This window comes from Fundulus heteroclitus, unplaced genomic scaffold (assembly GCF_011125445.2).
Source record: "Fundulus heteroclitus isolate FHET01 unplaced genomic scaffold, MU-UCD_Fhet_4.1 scaffold_37, whole genome shotgun sequence".
NCBI classification, from domain to species: Eukaryota; Metazoa; Chordata; class Actinopteri; order Cyprinodontiformes; family Fundulidae; genus Fundulus; species Fundulus heteroclitus.
Window position 1 is genome coordinate 3,538,032 of NW_023396781.1, and position 20,152 is coordinate 3,558,183.

Consider the following 20,152-nt stretch of genomic DNA (forward strand, 5'->3'; position numbering starts at 1 on the left):
AATGTTTAAAATTAGATTTTTATTAAAATAATTCAACATTCCAAGAATGTCAACAAACAGCAAAAATATAAGTAGGCAGCATGAAGACATGCATGAAAGGCTGCAGGTTAACACTGATTTGGCCAACTTGACTTCCAACCTTCCAGCAGCTCAACTGCTCTGTGAGATAAAAGGTAAAGCTAAAATATTGACTCCTTTCCTCTACAGTAAAGAGTTCTCCTGAACTCCAGCGGCTGAACGTCCCAGCATGCAACAGGGCTGAAAAAGCTCTAACGAGCAGCAGGATAAAAGCGGATGTCATCCATTTCAGTCCAGGTACCATCTGCCTGCAGCGACGGCACTGCAGCAGTCTGGGCCTCTGGTCTGCTTAAAGCAGACAGGAAAAACAAATGAGCAGTAACAGAACAGTGAAACTTACAGTCCAGACATGACGGGATCAGGAATGATGCCGGCGCTCTCCCATTACAGTACCAGCAGGACAGAACGGGAGACCGGTCAGGTCTGGCCCAGTTACCAACATATGGAAAATCAACAACATAACAAACATGTTCCAACCACTCAAACACTGGGTTATGCCAGGTTACTGTGTGATCGCGCTGGATCCTTACTGCAGAATTCTGCATCAGAGGCCAATTTTGGACAAACATCACGACGCTGTAGGAATGTGGTCCCAAAACATTGCATACAGTAGAATATTTTCTTATGTTGTAAATGTCCCCTACTGTACAGACCCTTAGTCTTAGCTGTTGTTTTGATCATTTTTACCCTCCTATGCATCTACATGCTTCCATTTGCATCTCCTTTTGCTGCTGGTATGGCTGAATTACCGCATTGTGGGACAATACAGAATATTTCTATTCTATTGGTTCTTCTTTGCTGTCATGTATGATCTGGCAGCGGTGTGCACAATGCTGCAGAAAAAGCGAAAAAGAGAAGCACGGCAGTGAAAAAGAGGTCCACCTCAGAGGAGCAGCTGATGGCTGAACAAACACCACCAGGAACCGTCAAAGACTGGAACACACAATGCGACTAAAGCAGACCAGATACTCCATGAACTGGACTTTTAATGCCTGGATCTTTTACCAGAAACAACACGACCCAGACTCACTTTATGATGTCCACCTTTCAATGGACCCAGACCATGTAGGTCTACAGCAGAACATGGTGAAACCAGCAAACCTGTACAGGTTCTTCTGAACGTTAAACTCCATCAGCCAGTCTAAACTTTAATAAAAACAAAGATTCAAATAAAACATGCTGAATGGCAAAAGAAAAAAGGCTCATTTGCTTCTTTTACTCCTCTTCCTCCTCCTCCTCCTCTTCTTCGTCGTCATCCTCGTCATGGCAGTGGGTGATCTCCTGGGGAGCCTGGGGGAATAGGTGAGGCGGCTGGATCTCACTGATGGATCGGGTTAGCTGGTGCCGTTTGATCTCCATTTCTTTGACATCGAAGTCACGGCGGTTGCGGGTGGCGAGCGGCGACTCGGTGTCGATAAGATTGACGTGTGAATGTTCCACCGTCGACTCATGCGGCATCTGGAGGATAAGAGACAATATGGCAGCATCTACAAAACTCATATGATCTTTGTAGAGGAGAGTGGAGGTAGATGCTGGAACTATTTCACTCTAACCTTTCATGAATGAAACCCATCAAACAAAACAGGTTCTAAGTAATCTCATCAGCTGCTAAGGACCATCTACACCCTTTTAGCTTCTTAGGAAGCGTTGTCGGTGCGTTCAACTTGAACCTTATGTCTTGCTTTGTCTGTGGATTATGTGTGAACTCTGAGCCGGTGTCTCACCAAAATTTCATTATGGGGACATAATGACAATAAAGACTCTTGATTCTCGTTCCTATCTTTTACACTTTTAGTTCAGGGGCGTCAAACGTGCCCAAATGTTTGACACACATGCAGGGTTTCCCCCAGGCTTTACTCGCCCCACCGCCAGGCTAAGCGTTGTCTGTTTATTTTAAATGCGTCGATGTTTTAGAGCAACATTAAAGTTTCCATCTGGGAGAAAACCTCCTGGTCTAAATAGCTAACACACTAGCTGTTATTAGCTCGAAGCACAGTACGTCTACGTTGATGTACTGTAGCGTGCGCACTTCCCACAGCCAACAGCGACACCTACTGCCAGGATTAGCCCATTTTCTGGGGGAAACCCTGATATGCTTTAGTTTGTTGAGGTTTGCAGACATTTGTTACTGCATAGGTCCCTGAGGGTCCCTCCACAGAGTTTAAATCAGGTTTGGGTCTGGACTTGGACCGGGCCATTGCAACAACAGCCATTCTGTTTGGGATCATCGCTGCTGTGTTTGGGATCATCGTCCTGTTGGTGACCCGGTTGGTACCTAGTTTCAGCTGTTGGGCTGAAGGATACTTTGACACACAGAGGTGGTCAGGGTCAATTTAGTGATGAACATGCCCACATCATCACCCTTCTACCACCACGCTTGACCTCTAGCTTCTCAAAGTTCTCAAAAGTGTAGTACTGTTAAACACTAAAATGAGCATCTGGACCACACTCTCCTGTTCTGGGTTCATACAGTGACCAAACATGTGTGAACCTTAGCCTCTCACCATCATCTAAATCAGGTGTAGGCATCTCTGCTAGCAGTCCATCCAAATAGCTAAACATAGTATTGCTGTGCTGAAGAGTGGCTGTATGCTGCATGAAGAACAAAAGACCGCCAAATACTGCAACCATATAATCCTCTGACATGGAAAATGTGAACCGTGAAACACTCAGACCTTTACTGAGCGGGTAATAAACTCACCAGTACATGTGCAGCCCTGAACAGATAGCTGAAGGGGTAGTAGAGCAGGTTGATGAAGGAGGCGGCGTACAGGTCCGCGTAGCGCATCACTTGGGAGGCAAACAACGTCTGTCGGGATCCACTGCGGAACAGGCTTCCCATCATGCCATAGCACATGTCCATGTCATGAGTCACTTTCTGCAGATGACACATTAAAAGAAAACCATCACACCTTGGATGAGGTTTCTATAGAGCCTCCAAGAAAAATGCAAATACTTGATCATTGTAAAAATGGCGGCTGCATGATATCTCTACGACTTGCTTTCCTTCAACCAAAAACCTTTTAGCCAATTCAAAGAATAAACTGACATTGACTGCATGGTTTCATATCTGGGATTGGACTGAGTTGAAGTATCTCGCCTGGAATCCATCTTCAGGATTGGATCAACCGTTTCTAAAGTGACTTGAGATGTGATGTGAACTGGAGCTATATACATAAATAAACTGAACTGGATAGAAATTATTGAATAAACTGTGCAGCTCTAGTAAACATGAGTCTTAAAGTACCAATGCCGTTCATCTGACTCATGGAACTATGATCTTTGTTATGTCCAGCCTTCTTTTAGGATTTTTTGTTTTGTTTTATAGTTTTCCCAGTTGCTGCTGGTCTAATGGCTCCCTCGGTTTTTAAACTCATTGTGTTCACTTGACTGTATGAAAAGTGCTCCTTTAAGGATCATGCTTTTAAATAATTTTTTTTATAATGAACTCATTCAGTTGTGGTCTACATAAAATGGAATTGCAATGCTTTGTTGCCCCACAGCCCCTCCTTTGCCCCTGTTCTGAGCTGCGTCATATTGGTGCAGTCTCGTTAAATCCCTCAGGCTGGAGTACAAATCGCTGAAAAATAAAAGTGCTGAATTTGCCAAATTTGGTTAGCCAGAAGTCAATGACTTTGTTAAGCAGCGCTGCAAGCAAATACTGTGACGTAATTGTTCAAAAAACAGAACAGAGAATAGAGAAAAGTGAACAGCTTGAAAAACATGACCCAAACAGAATATGAAGACATCTATGCAACTCCTGGACAGACAACATTCAACTTTTCTGCATTCCTAGAGACTTCAAGTACACAACAAAAAGGATTTAAGGGTTAAAAAGTGGATTTTGCATGATATGTCCTGTTTAAATAAATTTTAACTGATAGAAAGACAATCAACTGAGTGAATGAAGGCTTTAAAGTACTTCTTGATTCTGAGATCATGTAAGTTGCTATATATTAGAAAGTTCATATATTATTATGACCCGAGGAAATTTTTTTTTTTTTTTAAATTTGATGACAAAGTGGATTTTTAAGGCTTTTTAGCACAATGCTCATAAAAAATGTTGCGCTGGGGGTCATGTGACCGATGACGTCATTCGTTGACAAGCGTTGATCTGTTGACATTGCAACAAGTTACTTCCTGGTTGAAAACTCGCTTTCTCAAACACAAATAGACGGATTAAATATGGCTAAAAAGTGTGTGGCTTATGGTTGGTCAAATACCAACAAGGATAATGTCTCCTTACACACATTTCCGAACCCGAAAAGTCCCGGAGGTGAGTAAATCCACGCTGAATGGAATCGCCAAGTAGCCGGTAGCCTGTAAACTTTTGTTTCAGACGCAGCGTTGCCTCATGAGTCCTGAGCGGAGTGTTTCTCCCACTCCAGCTACGATAATCCCTGAGAAGCCTGAGCCCAGAGAAGCCTGAGCCCAGAGAAGCTCTCATCACTTTGTGAATCCGCATTTGAACTTGTCGTTGTGTACTTCATTGTACTCTCTGTAGCGTAGCCATGAGCTACATCAACACATTACGTCATCGTACCACGTGACCCAAATTGTGGATTTTCAGCCTAGCGGTCGCTGAAGGACAATTTTTAGTCCTTAAAAAAACCTTTAACGGAGCAATCACAATCTTAAAGCTAAATTTTTTGAAAATATTGTCACTAATGCATGTATTTCCGAGTTGGTCGATCTCAGAATCAAGAAGTACTTTAAGCAGCCGTTCCTGTTTCTTCTCATGGATGCTGGCACTCAGTGTTACGTGGGTCTAACTGGGAGTCAATGTGTTCCTATTCTGAACAGTGACCGTTTATTGGGATCAGTGTTCTACCATGACCAGGTGGACTACTTTCAGGGTCATTTTCTCTTTTCTAGGGTTTTACCTTGATGCGCCTCTGCAGTGAACTGATGTCAGGTCTCTCATTGCTGCTGCTGTCCAGATGCCTGAGGATATCAACAGGGGAGGCTTGAGCCATCTAGTTTCTGCATTATCAATTACTGAACATTTCAAATATAATCAAAGAAGTGCAGATGCCCCAGTTTCATAAGCATGTGGTAAAGGACATGTTGAAAAAACACATTACCAAATAACTCAGAGTTAAAAAAAAAGGACCTTACTTGTAAAGATCAGCAAGGAAGCAGTCAAGTGACTGAAGTTCCTCAAAAATGGCTGCGGAGGTAAACGACAATGATGAGTTAGCTTCTTTATGGCAGCTGAAGAACAATTTTTAGCTTGAGCACTGAAACTATAAAGCCATGTCTATGTCTTTGAAACTTCTAAAATCCTTGCAAATACCCACAGAGAAGCGGATTTAAGTCTGAGGTTTTTCATTTCTGAACAGAAGCACATAACGTAGTTTTATATCACAAATGATCTAGTCAGTGCGTGCATTGCAAAGGAGTGATTGTTTGCTACTATATTCCAAAAATATTCATACTGCATGTCAGTAAAATATTCAACCTGTGAGACAAAGTCTAAATATCCACACCTGAAACAGCCAACACTGGTCAAGATGCTAAAGGTCACAGACAGCTCTGGAAGCACAGCTGATGGGAGGATGAAGGAAACTCTAACTTTACTGCTGTTTCTACCAATCATTTCCCCAAAGGATGAGTTTATAGCCTTGATCTGATCTGAAAAAGCTGAATAAGCAGGAAGGGTAAACCCCCCCAGAGCTCTGCTTCTGCAGTTCGGTTTGTATATTTGTTGAATGACAACCTGAGGGTGTGATAATGTATGTTACTGACTGCAGTTTAGCTGATGTTCCCACAGACCTTCAGCTGTGTCCAAACAACTGATCAGCACTATATAAGTGTGATGCTGAGGCCTCTCACCACTCTTGTCAGTCCACACATGAAGCTCCTGGGCCAGCTCAGGAATAACCAGAAAGGTTCTCCAGCCTTGACGCTTCTTGGACTTGAGAATGTCTCCAAAAATGTGGTCTCCAATGTAGATGATGTCCTTTCCTTTTGCGCCCAGCAAGTCACACACAATGTCTGAGGATCCTGAGAAAGTAAAGAAGTGCCTTTTAAAAAGAAGATCTGACTGAAGACTTCCTGCCACATTATAATTATAACATTTAACCCAGTGCTTCTCAGGCTGTCATGGAACCAGCCAGCTCTGATCCATCATCTAGACATGGAGAGGATAGACCACCTGCTGACCCAGCAAGACGGGGAGGCCCTACTAGACTGATCAGGGTTCCCACACCTTGGTGAACATCAAATTCAAGGACCTTTCAATGACTTTCCAGGACCAATTTCCTCAAATTCAAGGACCACACGTGGCGGCATTTACCTACTGTGACCGCTGAATAGGTTATCATATTTTAATACAATGCAAATTCAACAAAAGACTAAACGGCATAGAAGTTGTTGGGTCAGAAGCAATGCAAGAAAGTGGACTTAATTAATAGCCTACATTGATATTGATCATATTCATAGCCTACATATATATCCACAGTACATGGCTATGCCATACTACATTACATATAAGATGTACATTAGCCTACCGTTTCATGGAATTCTATGGAAAAACGTGCAGCATTGAGATGTTCAGAATTATCTCAATTTGTTTCACTTACTTTCATCTTTGATTAAGCTAGTTTTTGACTTTGACTCTGAAAAGTCGCTAAATATAGCGACAAAGTCGCTGAGTTGGCAACAATGCGTGAATTGGACACACGTAGGCCTAAACCGTAATCTACCAACTAACCAAGAAGAGCGAACGTACTTTTGCAAATTAAAAGTCTGCGGAATCAACATAATTTTAAAAGATCGTGTGGTAGTAAAATAATGACACAAGTCGTCATCCGTGTGAACTTTCAACCCCACAAAAAAATTCAAGGACTTTCAAGGGCCTTGAATTAATTTTTTCAGATTCACAAACTTTCAAGGATTTAAAGGACCCGTGGGAACCCTGACTGACAGGTAACTCTGGAGGAGCTGCAGAGATCCACAGCTCAAACCATAACTGACTGAGACGTTTATAATTATATGGCTCTGATTTAAGCAAACGGGTTCTTCTACAAAACCAGTTAAGAACCAGAACATCTTTGGGGCTGGGGCTGGGGTTGGGTTGGTGGGTTGTTGTGCCATCAAGCCATGAGGGAAAATCTGACTGAGTAGGAAACAAATGGAACAGGACACTTACAGGCACCAAGGAAATGCCCCCCTCAGCAGGGTGCCTCTGCTATGAAGCCAGGCTACACCTCACTTATCTTTCTTCTTGTCTGTGGACCCTCAAGGAGAGAGTCCGCACTGGGGAGACCAGCCACCCATGCGGGCCGCGTGGGACTCAAAGACTCACAAGCATCTCCAGGGTCGGCCAGGCTGAATATAGTCTGCTTTCTGTGAAACTGACATCTTAATCAAATCAGTGGTGGTTTGTCTAAGCTGTGCAGGAGAGCGCTGACTCGAGACGGCACGGGGCAGTCTCATTTTCTCGCCACACCAAGCTGAGAGGAGGCGCTGATCTGAAGTCGCCTGCTGCAGCTCTGAGTTTCACATGCTGGAGACCCGACTACGACCCGGTGCCGCCTCCTAACAGCTACATTTCGGCTAGCCCATAGCTGCATGCCCGCTGCTGAGATAAGCGGCTTTCCCTTGGAGTACTTCATCTGCTCCCAACTGGATGCCCAAAGTGAACCAAACTGGCACAAAGGCACTGACAGGTTTGGCAGAGAAATAAAAAGGGAAAGTTAAACGGTTTATTTAGAACGGTTTACTTAATGCGTAATACTGAGCAAACCATTCTTTAAATGTTATTTAATCAAATAATGTTTAACTCAGGATTTGCATTGTGAATGTGTTGAAACACATACCAAATGTTGTTCTGGAATAGTTAAGCTAATTTAACCTCATTCCACTTTCTTTAAGATGAACTTTGGTTCTTTAACTTAAATCTGCAGTGAACCAAGATTTATTTCTTTTGTGTGTACGTAGTTCCTTAGCTTCTTTTTTAATCTTCATTTTGCTTAGTAGTTTTAGTTGAGTTTCACTAGCCTAGTAGAGAGGATTTATAGATTGAAATATAGTGTTAATTCAGATAAACAGCATTCTATAGTGATGTTCTCTGGACATTCATTTTATTTCTGTTAATATATTCTTGAACTTGTAGAGAAGTTGTCGCTCCTTTATTCTATATTTGTGCAGAGTTTGCTGTTAAAAGAATGCCAGTGCTCGAATCATTCCTTTCAACTATTATCCTGATATCAGCTCTTGGGCTGATATTCACCAGACAATACCTTACAGACAGAGAGTTATTTATTAAACATTACATAACTTTAAACAGTGTGTAATAGCACAACAGGGTGTAGTACATAAAATGCACTCCACACCTTTCAGAGGTGTTAAATATTTTTAAAACCGGACTTAGTCCTTACACGTCCCAACAGTGCACTACTTCATGTTTGGATAAGTTAAAGGGGTATGAATACTTTTGCAAGGCGCTGTATATTAGGGGTACGTTTTTTTAATTCAACAATTACTGACAACTTTCCTTACAAATCTTTGAAACCATTTTAACATTTACCTCCAGAGTAAACGATTCCATGCTGGAGAGGTCCAGTGTATGTGCCGATCTTCAGCCGACCTGTGGTCTGAAACAAACCAAAGCATCATCACACACTTCCAGGCAGCATGACAGTGGCTTCTGGTTTTAACTTTCCACTACACATTATTGAACCTAGCATAGGTGCGGAGACCAGGAGACCAGAAGTGCTAATATAGTTTCTGGTTTACATAGAGTGGTGCTCAAGTACCAATGACTGTATGGTGTGTTGTTTTGCTGTTTCAGTATGCATTCACGCTGCAGAGCAGACAGAACCCCGTTACTGGGCTGTCCGTCAAGCTAACGACAGCTAGCGTTAGCTTATGTTGTTCAGGAGGTTTAGAACTGCTCTGATGCACGTTAAGAGCTTTAATGTTGTTTCTATGTTACACTCAAACATCTGTGTCGAACTGTAAGCTTAGCACGCAGCACCGTCACACTCATTAAAAATTAGTATAACTGTCTAATTTCAGCGTCATTTTGACAACTTTCACTGTAATGGCACATTACGCTGAAATGCACTGGCTAGAACACTGCAAGTCTAGAATGTGAATTTCAATCATTTCTTAAATTTCTGATTTACGGTTTTATAGAGTCGATCAAAAAGAGAACTTTGGATGGAAGTACATTTGGTATTTTCTGTAACATCTTACCAAAGCAAAGGGGGGATTGTCTTCAAGTCTGACTATAAAACAATAAAAATTCTCCATAACTTTAAAGTTCATCTCACAACACACACTTACAGTGTCAACTTGCCGCAGAACAGTACCCTCCCCGAAGAACATGGGCTTGCGGGCATCCACCAAGATGAGGTCAAAGTAGGACTGCCAGGGCCGGTGAGTTGCGCCCGGCTGCAGAAACGGCACACACATCATTTATTAGCAGTAGAAGAAACTGCTGAACAACTATCTGGGTAATGGTTTGTCTTAATAAAATGTTATAGTCCTGATTGTACTCATGTTCCTGTAAACTTAATGAAAACAGACGCACCTTTGGACCATGAGGAAAGTCAAACAGGTAGGTCATAATTTTCTGCAAGGAGACAGGAAAGATGTATTAAATTTCACAGTAGACATATTTCAGGCCTTTTTTACGTAGAAATGTTATCTTCTGGTCCACACAATCATGGGGAAAACCTGACTTGACAGATGTCCAGAAGACAATCACTGATTTTTCCTAAAATCACGTCACTAAGAGGGACATTTAGCCTTAGGAGTCTTTGTGTATACGGGCCCAGAATAATAAAGAGATATATTTCTATTACTTTCTTCACTTATTTCCATGACATTTATTTGAATTACCTTTAAAACTGTCCCGACTGAGGAAACTTTGCCTATGTGATGGAATCCTGGCCCAATCCTTCAGACAGGACAGGCGGAACTGGGCCAGGCTCGTAGACCGCCATGCTCAGACACTTTCTCAGCTCCGCCCACAAATGTTCTCTGGGTTTCCGGGTTTTATGATGGTCACTCCAAAACATGGACTTTTTTGTCCTTAACATTTGTGTCCAAGCTCTAACCTCCCGGCTAAAGTCTTACCGCTTCAGTATGTCTTGATAATGTTCTTTCCTGGTGAGGCCTTCTGCACTGTGTGCACAACTATGAAGCAAGCCTTATATTTTAGGATTATCATATTAATCCCTAACTACAGTGTTGAAGTAATCTACAATGTTAATAAACCCCAAACGAAATTATTGGGGAACTATTATTTGCAGAATTATTACACAACTATATATATATATATATATATATATATATATATATATATATATATATATATATATATATATATATATATATAAATAAAAAAAAACAGAGATAGGCCTTCCATTCATGGAGTCTGTCCGTTTCTTATCTGTTGACGATCAACGTTGTGTGCAGCAGCAACCACAGCCTCCCAGACACTGTTCACAGAGGTCCACTGTTTTCCTTCACTGGAAATCTCCCGTTTAAGTTTAAATCCAATTGGTTCAGGTCAGATGAGGAAGGGGGGCTTGTCATAAGTTTTAATCTTTAACGCCTTTACTGGCTAGCCGTGCAAAGAGCACTTGGATCCATGTGAAGGAGCATTGCTCTGCATAAAAATCATTGTATTTTTTAAAGATGCAGACTTCTTTCTGTTCCGCTGCTTGAACAAAGTGTCTTTGAAAGCTGGCAGTAGGTTTGGGAGTTGATTATGAGGCCATCTTCAACCCAGAAAGGTCCAACCAGCTCATTTTTAATAATAGCAGCCCCTCCTCCACCTTTCTGGCATCTGACTTGAAGTGGAGCTCTGTGCCTGTTACTGATCCAGCCACAGGCCCGTCCATCTGGTCCGTCAAGAGTCACTCTCTATTCCTAAGTCCTTAAGACCTTTGAGAAGATAACAGCTTCCTGGTAGCTTCAGGTTTGAATCTTCTCTAATCCTTGGCAGTTTATTTGCATCTTTTTTTTCCTCAACACATTTCTTGTGACCCTGTTGACTATCTGCAACAAAACGTTTGATGGCTCTGTGATCTTGGACCGATCTTAGTCATTTCAAGAGTGCTGCAGCGCTGAGACTTTTGGTAATTTTTTACTGTTCAGAATCAGTTAAATCTCTTCTTTGGCCCATTTTGCTTAAAAACAGAAGCTGCCTAATAATTACACACACCTTGAAATACCTTGGTCTAAGGAGGGTTTTGACCTTGTTAGGCCACAGCCTCCCTCACTACAGTTACACGTCCCCTGATTTGATTAAAAGTTGAGATGACGCCAGTTTTGCCATCTTTCCCTTTTCTTCCTAGTTTTTGCCCCCATATTACCCCAGTGTAAAAACATTCCTTCTTTTTACACCTTGCATTTATAGGGCAGCAGAGTCTAAAGGGCTGCAAACCTGAAATTAGTTTTCAGCAATGCACTTGTTCGTGTTTGTTGCTAGGTTACACATGCATTGCTACCTAGCATGAATTTCCAGTTGGCTTCACTGTTACCGTTGTCACCTATTAGGTACCAGAACTGCTTTTTTATTAATGGCAACTCAGTGTTAGTCGGTGTCTTCAGCAAGGATCAAGCATCTGCTTACAAAGTGTAGCTGCTCTAGAGCTGCACGATATTAGGAAACTATAAAACTACACAAGTGAATCCTGTATATAATAAAGACTTACCTCAGTGTACTTATAATCACTGTTGGTGGCCAGAAATACTTTAGCTACTTCATTCATGCGGCTGAGGAGCAGAGGGAGCTTCGGCTGTCCACAAAAAAACCAACAACACAGGTCAAACCCGACAGTTCTTTACCGCTGCATGTCAACTCTCACAGAACATAAAGCCCACTTACATCCTTCACCACATACTTCTCCAGGTTCTCAACTGTCTTCTCTTTTAAGGATCCCTGGGAAAATAGAGCGAGAAGCAGCAGAGACGGTGAGCAAAGTGACAAATGAAGCCGGGCGCTTACTCAGGAAGAGGAGAAGGGTTTACCTTGAAGTGCACCCAGTCCACAGCATCTCGCACATCTTGGAACATGCTCTTGTACGACATGAACAGGTCGCCATCTTTGAAGCCAGATTCACAACTACAGACAGGATGACAATGACAGAGCATTTCCTTCACAACTGTTGAATGGAAGTAGGTCATTTACTCAACACCCCAACAACAATCATTTTTCATGTCCTTCCAAGCAGCCAGTCTGTCTAGCGATATTTACTAATCTAGAGAATTAAGATGCTCGGAGGAGCAGGCAGCAGAATTCACCCACCCCTTCTCCTGCGACTATTCCCATCACTTGTTCATAACAATCAAACAAACGGAATTTCATACAAAATTTGTAACACAAAACATCTATTAAATTAGTCTGGCTGAGTAGTTCTTCAGATGTTCTAAAGATCTTTCAAAGGTCATCTTCTGGGTTTTTGTTGCTATTTTACTCAGTCCAAGAGCCCTCTAAAGAAAGTACAGGGCATTCTGGCATCTTGGATGGGGAAAAAAAGAGGGAAACCAGGACTGGCATTAACCTGTTCAGAAAAGTATTAATACTTTACTTGGTAAGCTCTAAACCATTTAAACCTGTGTGATGAAGCAGAGGGTGTGTGTGTACCTTGCATATCTGGGACAGTTACTGAAGAAATCCACCAGACAAGCGAATAGGTACGTTTCTGTGGAGGAAAATAAAATCAGCAGTCAAGATTGTATAGAGTATTGCCACGAAAGATGTTATTTTCATGTCAAAACGTTTTTTGGGGGGCAGAGTTGCATTTTTGCTAACTTTGCTGCTTCTATGGTGCCATTTTTCTTTGTATTTGGATTGTTGAGAAAAGTAAAAAGACAGATGGGGTTGTTTGCAAAGTGCTTTTCAGCTTTAAGCGTTTACTTCAAAACAAAAAGTCTTGTACATGTATTTTTACTGTAGCGCACAACGATCAGCTACTATTTTCATCCCAGCACAGGTGAAGCTGTTAGAGTCCAGCTGAAATCACAGTATCTAACAACCAGACTGACTATAATGAAGAAGGTCCAGATGTGCTTGTATCAGCATCTCCTCGTGTTTGTAATGGTTATGTTTAACTCCAGGGCTGAGCTGTAAATGTACTAACCTGGCAGGTTAAAGAGTGTGTTCAGGATGTAGAAGCGGTCGGTGTCTCCTCGTTGGATGAATTTGTTGGGGTACATCTCTCTGATCTCAGGTCTATGCACAGAAAGAACAAGTCAGCTGCTTTCATACGTCCCTCTGTGTTTGAGAGTGTGGCTCTGAGTGAGCAGCTCTGCTAAACATGATTGAGCTGGTGTAGACTGGGAGACACACACGGGAGAATCCAGCAGAACAAACTCCCTCCAAATCTTCCTACTCAGTCAAGGTAGAAGCTATTATGAAGAATCTTTACTGCATGAATGACAGGACACTTTTAAAAACTAAAGTTTTCTGATTCAGAAGATTTCGCAGGTCAGAATTTGTTTGGTTATTTTCCTAATGTAACATTCAGTGTGCCCTTTGGTAATGCTGTGGTGAAAAGACTATAAAATGACAAATGTCATCTCTTAAAGCCTCTTGACTAGAGGCACCCATCAGATTCTCTGTTTTCTGTAAACACCAGATAATCTTTTCTTCTGGGCGCCGTGTGAAAAGGCAGGCCGTTCCAGCAGCTCCCACTCAGTCCGCAGTTTTCCTTTCTCCCTCTATTCTCTAGACGTGGTGCGAGTTCCTCTTTTGTTCAACTTTGCTTGTGCACATTATGGAGCTGACCACTTTGAGGATGACTTTGTTTTTATTTTCTGGTTTCTAATGGCATTTGTGTTTGGAGACCAAGTGAGTCCCACTCCTCCACTGTTTACACCACAGATCAGCGGTTATCTTTTGGTAGCGCTGATGTACCGCCTCCCACAGAGAGACCTGATATTCCCTGCAAGCTGAGGAGACGGAGATGCTCCACAATAAGAACACTCAACTGCTAGCTGTTAGCAGGAGGCTGATTTATTTACTGTGTGAGTTCACACACTCACATCCACTCTGTGACCAGCGGATTTTAATCATGTCTCCACTCCTCCACTCTCCCCACCTTTCCCCTGTAGGTTTCCTCCTGCACCAGAGACAATAAAAAGCTGGACTTATTGTACACTGATCCCATATTGACTAATTAGCTGGATCAGATATCAGATGAATGACGCCCATCCAGCGTTCGGATCCAGTAATTTTTAAAAATGAATATCATAAACAGCAATACAGTTACAGCGATCTAGTCACTTGAATCCTAAGTTTGCAATGGTGGTTACATCTTCACACAGAGCCCACACAGCAGCTAGTGATGAACAAACACAGAGCAACATGGAGCCAGCGCCAGACGGAGCCAAGCCTGCTACTTGGAAACTTTTTAAACTTGATACGACACTTGACTGCAAGATGCAATATCTGCAACGGGAAAACTGTGAAAGATGGTGATAAAGTTGGTAAATTCAACACCACGAACATTACAGGTTATACAGTTAATTCATTCAACAGCAGTATCAGCTATTTTTGTCCTCCTCCTTCCTGCTGGTTTCTTTGTCTCATCTTTGGAAAGGCAGCGCCTCCAAGGCCAGCAGCCTCAGACACCTGTCTACCCATGCATTATCTTTGTCCATCTTGTGTTTTTCTTGGATGGGCACTACTGAAATTTAATTTCCTCCCTGTGGGCACTAATAAAGCTATTCAACGTTTGCATTATTTCTGCAGGTCAAGACTGCTAAAAACAGTGCTGGTCTCGTGGTCGTGATTAGACTTTTAATGTGTGACTATGAAGCTGAGGCTCACTGTGAGCTGAAATCAGGAGAGATGCCAGAGTGTGAAGCTCACCCCCTCAGGAAGTTGAACCCGTGTGCACACACCAGAATGTTCCCGTAGGCATCCACTTTGAGCAGGTTGCCAAACATGGTGTCAAAGACCAGTCCTCTGAGAAGATGCAGACAGAAGAGTGAAGGTGAGAACTTATATCTCTGCAACAATGAAAACGCTCAGCAGGGCAATGGGAACCCACCTGGTGGGGAAGGAGGGATCATAGACAAAGTTTAGCAGCTCTTGGGGATAACCAATGGAAACCAGACGCTCCACGGTCAGCTCGAAGCCCAGCGACTCGTACTCTGGAGATTTATACACTGCAGAGGAAGGGAGACAGGATGAGATCTACAGCACAGCAATAAAACAGCCCAGACAAGACAGTTGTCTACAGCCCGCTGAGTCATGCCTGGCTGCTCAGCAGGCTGATAGAAAACAGCTACATTTACAAAAAAAAAAGACAAAAAAACATTGGAAAACATTTTAGGTGACGAAAAAACAAGAACAGCTGGCTGCAGACTCAACCCAAACAGATCAGTTCAATTAATCAAGCAACTAGTATCAGCTTGGTATGAATGTGATACGTTATAAGGAGCAGAACAGCAAAACATCTAATATTCTCCTTAATAAACACTACAACTGAATAGAGCTGGGGCTTATTCTAGATTTGTGCTTAAACTCAACCTTGAGCCAAAAATTATTATCATTGCATGTTTAGCTTTAATATGACCAACATGTTTATTTTGACTAGAAGCCAAATAAACATTATTTAACAGTCTCATGTTATCTAGCGGCTCAGCCAGAGTTCAAGCTGAAATCTGAGAGAACCTCAGGAGGCAGGTAAAGATTAGGGTGCTGGCAGAGAGGCCTTCCAAGCCCAAAGACTTGGAGCTCATCAGCGAAGAGAAATCCTGAAAACAGCAGAGGCAACAGGGAAGAAGCTGCTCAGCAGTTAGAGAAAGACCTTAATTCCTGTCATACCAACAAAGATGGTTCCACTGATTATTGAGGAGGTAAATCCTTTTCAACATAAAATACTTGAATGCACATAAAAACAGAGGAATTCATTTTTCTTATATATTGTTTAATTATCCTGCGACAGACTGGCGACCTGTCCAGGGTGAACCCCGCCTCTCGCCCTGTGAACACTGGACATAGGCACCAGCACCCCCCGCGACCACATGAGGGATTAAGCAGGTCAGAAAATGGATGGGTGGATGTTTGATTATCTCTTGAGAGGTGAATGTTTAATTTCTTGTCAGAAACAAAATTACTGGTTGAAGAAACCTAAACTGCCAGGGGTATGAATAATTCTGGGCTTGACTGGGGGGGGGGGGGGGGGGGGGTCAGACTGGTCCACCATGATCACTCCATTTGAAAAAAAAAAAAGGTTCACTTAAGGAATTTCTAACCTGAGAAGTAACTAAAATAATGATAAAAGAGTAATGTCAACAAACCAAAGAAATATCAGGGTTTGAAATAAGAATTAAAACTTTATGTTCAGTGTGATCTCTGTAAACACTGTTGATGTAATCACAGCTTCAGGGGAATATTGCGAGGCGTTTGGTATCTGGAAGAAATAGCAAAGGTCCAAAAGGGCAACCCTGTTTGGCTCATATATAAGTTTTCATTAAACAGAAGCATAATGGTAAAATCTGAACCAAAACCAGATCCTTGTAGAAGAACACATTCTGAATGTCATCAGAACTATTACCACAGATCATCTTCATGTTTTTTCGGCAGAAAGAGTTTTGTTTTAAACTAGTGCTACATAAATGAACCAAACTAGAATTACAGAAACTGTTCCAAAGCCCCCTGCTGGCATACTACTACACTTACCTGCAAGAGTATAATCCATGTCAAATCCAAAGCACTTGATTTTTTCCATGGCCAGGCTCCGATTGACAAACACTCTGCAACGAGACAAATTTAGTAACAATTAAAAGCAACATAACGGATTTTCTGATTCTATCCAGAGGAGTGCTACCTAAATGTCAAGACTGATTTATGAGAAATGATCTGTCAAAAAGCAGGACATTAGAAAAATAAAAAAAGTCTCCCAAATAACACCCACAGATACAAAAATCCATGCGGCACATAGTCAACGAGTCTTATGCTTTGATTTTAGGTTATTTTATGGTACCATTAGGATGTTACTGGGAGGATGAAGATATGCATAACCCAGAGTGAGCATGATCCTCTTTGCATCAAAACAAACTGTGGCACGGTGGAAAACGGGGATGGCACTGCGTTTCATAAGCAAGCCTGTCTACATCTCCAGGGATGGGTCTATTAAAGTCTTCATCACTTTCTTTGAGACTGAATGCATCTACTCAGAGTAACAGGGACACCAGGTCAGAGCTTCCACACACAGGGCCGTCACAGCCCACCAGCAATGTCACAGGACCCCAAAAAAACTCAACGCATTTCATTGAGACTTCAGATAAAAGACCAACACTAAGCAATGTCTTGTGAAGTGGAAGGAAAAAAGATAAATCATTTCCCCAAAAGAGGTTCCAGAGAGGCTTCCACAATGTTAATCTTGATTTCCCTCTTCTGTTCACAGACAGCTTGGTGTAGAAATAAAGATTATACAGTATGATCATATCGTCTGTGACGCCAGGTAGACTGCATTGTGATGTTGAGTGAAATGACATCACACTGACAATAATGGAGGAGGGTTAGGAAAGCTACAGGAACACAAACACTCACATGGATCACCGGCTGGGAGTTATGTCAGTATGGACAAAACTTAATGAAGCATTATATCATATCATGGTGATTATAATATCAGTCATCACAGTATGTTTCAACAACAAAAGGATTTCATACCTCATTGCAGGATGAGCCAGATCCCTCGGAAAGCTTTGTAATAGAAAATACATGGAGGATTACCACTGAACTCATGGCTGCTGGGCCACACACTCATACTTTACTGGCAGATAATACCTACATAAACACACTAAAGTAATTAGATCTGCCTACATAACCCCGCAGACAATAATGTTAGAGAAATTCAACAAGTTCAAATCAACACAGATCGGACAAGGCATTTCCCCAACAGACTTACTTCACTTTATTAGTTTACACAACATAAAAATGCAAAAAAAAAAAAAAAATAGGAAATGCATAAAAGAAAAAATGTGACGGAAGGGTACAAACTGGCACTGGTTCATATGAACTGTACCAAGTAATTATGAAAATATATAGTACAATAACAATACATAGATATGAAGTACAAATAAATTATATACATAAAGCTGATTTAAAAAGAAACAAACAAAAAGTTCACTCCCTTCAAATGAAGAATATCCTAAATTATTTAGTCAGAAAAGCTTTTCTTTAGCGTTTGTATACAGACAATCAGACGAACGGTTCCAAAAAATTTACAACCGGTTCTAAAAAAAAAAAAAAAAAAAAAAAAAAAAAAGTGACGTTACAAGCAATGCTAGATGGCACAGCTAGCATTTTGTGTTTTTCCTGCTCTGTCCGCCTCATAGGAAAAGTTCCTCCAAACCGATATTTCTTATGTTGAACATTTGCCCTTTTCTTTTATTATTATTGCTGTTCTTGTGTTTCTGCATGTTTCCATTCTCCTGTCATTCTCCTGCTGATACACCTGAATTTCCCCCAGTGAGTGATGATAAAAGGATATTTTCATTCTTTCCTTTAAATGTTTTACTGTTACTGGTGTGAGCTCTATTCACGTTTAGGAGTACCAGACAGCTCTGGAGTTGTTCCATAATAAAAAAAAAAATCATCAGAAATGCAACTTGGGCGCGGCGACGGCGGCACAGGGGCAGGAAAAAAAAAACAAAACAACAACAACAAGCCATGTACGAAGGTCTCAGTCCTCAACGAGGCTGTCACGGGTTTAAGTCCCCATCCTGAGACATTTGCTGCATGTCAGTCTTCTTCTCTCTTCATCCATTTCCTGTCAAACTGTTAATTAAAGGCCACAACGGCACAAAAATACAACTTACCAAAAAAGTGTGCACATAGTGTATGTCTCTGAACCTTTAACTGAGATGAGTGAGGTTATTAAAAAGAGCATTGGTGGAAGCTGAGGTTGACGTGTTTCCTGACTAAAATGTGAAGATTTTCTGATTTAAGCTAAAAAAAACAACCTAAATTAGGTCGGGTCAGAGCTAAACGATGAAAGAAATAACTGGATTGTGATAACTGGTCAAATGATCCCTACAAATCCTTAGCTGGGGAAACACAACATACTATAATTTAAAAGGAGGAACAGTCCCTCCTGGAGTGGTTGGGATTGAACTGCACCACGCATGTAATATAGAAACAAGTGAAGCGGACCTGCTTTATGAGTTAGCTTGGTTTCTGCTGCGCTAGAAGCCCTCCATCAGTTAGCACATCTTTCTGGAGTGGACAACACAACTTATAGCTTTACTGAAGCTCAACAGAGCCTAGCATGACGTCGTCGTGTCTGATTGGTCACTGAATGTCTGATGACGCCATGCTGAGCAGATGGGACATGCGTTGTGATCCACCCCAGGAAACTTTTCTGGAAGCCAGGGTATGTTCTGGGTTGGTTTTCCTCTCTGCGTCGTTTCCACAGCAGGAACTAGGACCAAAACCCAAAACCCTGCTAGGGAGGTAGAACATTTATGGCCAATGGGTGGGGGGGATCTTAAACATTTCTTGCTGGCTGAATATCACTGCAAACAGGACAGGTTGCCCCTGATAAGGACTGATTCAGAAATCAGAAGCATTCCTTTTGGTCTTTATGTGCAGGGCAGCGCCGTCTGGAACCTGTGGAGCCTCTCATATCATAACAGATCTGATGTGACGCTGGTTGTAGCAGCGGCCACACCGTGAGACGTTCATTCTACATATCTGACACTGTCACATATTGATTGCAGGTTATGTTTGGTCCCACAATGTTAAAACTGCTGTCCTTGAACCCGTCTCACAGTGCAACTTAAAACTGCAGGCTTAGAGACACGACAAAACATTCCTGCGGTTCTCGTCTTTCTTCTACAACAGCCCAAAATCCCACCGTGCGTACCGGCCATAAGACCCCGCAATGCAATCCTGCATAACAATTCTTCTCAGCTAAAAAAGGTTCCAGGAAATTAATGTTGGAGAAGAAATCCAGGGTCAAAATGTGTCTTTATAAACCCATCTGTAGTATAGTTCCTGTAACAGAATGAGAAATCCACTACTCTAGAACCCAAGCTGGACCCCGGGGCGGGACCATAACATCTGTAAAGAACTGAAGGACAGGTGTGACTGTAC

At 41.9% G+C, this 20,152-nt stretch overlaps 1 protein-coding gene across 2 annotated transcripts in view; it reads right to left on the reverse strand.

Annotated features, from left to right (window-relative positions):
* The window catches only part of nt5c2a (5'-nucleotidase, cytosolic IIa), a 28,709-nt gene continuing 8,557 nt past the window's right edge, over positions 1–20,152 (reverse strand). Inside the window, exons 3-19 of one of the 2 annotated variants that reach the window (XM_036130654.1) lie at positions 17,726–17,758; positions 16,733–16,806; positions 15,096–15,213; positions 14,915–15,010; positions 13,182–13,273; positions 12,686–12,743; positions 12,070–12,163; positions 11,927–11,980; positions 11,754–11,837; positions 9,620–9,661; positions 9,373–9,480; positions 8,612–8,678; positions 5,914–6,084; positions 5,197–5,248; positions 4,962–5,022; positions 2,780–2,956; positions 1–1,536 (exon numbers count right to left, since the gene is read on the reverse strand). In XM_036130654.1, coding sequence (XP_035986547.1) covers positions 1,294–1,536; positions 2,780–2,956; positions 4,962–5,022; positions 5,197–5,248; positions 5,914–6,084; positions 8,612–8,678; positions 9,373–9,480; positions 9,620–9,661; positions 11,754–11,837; positions 11,927–11,980; positions 12,070–12,163; positions 12,686–12,743; positions 13,182–13,273; positions 14,915–15,010; positions 15,096–15,213; positions 16,733–16,806; positions 17,726–17,758 — 1,624 coding nt within the window. In that variant the 3' untranslated portion in view covers positions 1–1,293. The remainder of the gene's footprint in view (positions 1,537–2,779; positions 2,957–4,961; positions 5,023–5,196; positions 5,249–5,913; positions 6,085–8,611; positions 8,679–9,372; positions 9,481–9,619; positions 9,662–11,753; positions 11,838–11,926; positions 11,981–12,069; positions 12,164–12,685; positions 12,744–13,181; positions 13,274–14,914; positions 15,011–15,095; positions 15,214–16,732; positions 16,807–17,725; positions 17,759–20,152) is intronic. The other variant, XM_036130655.1, reaches the window with a different exon arrangement.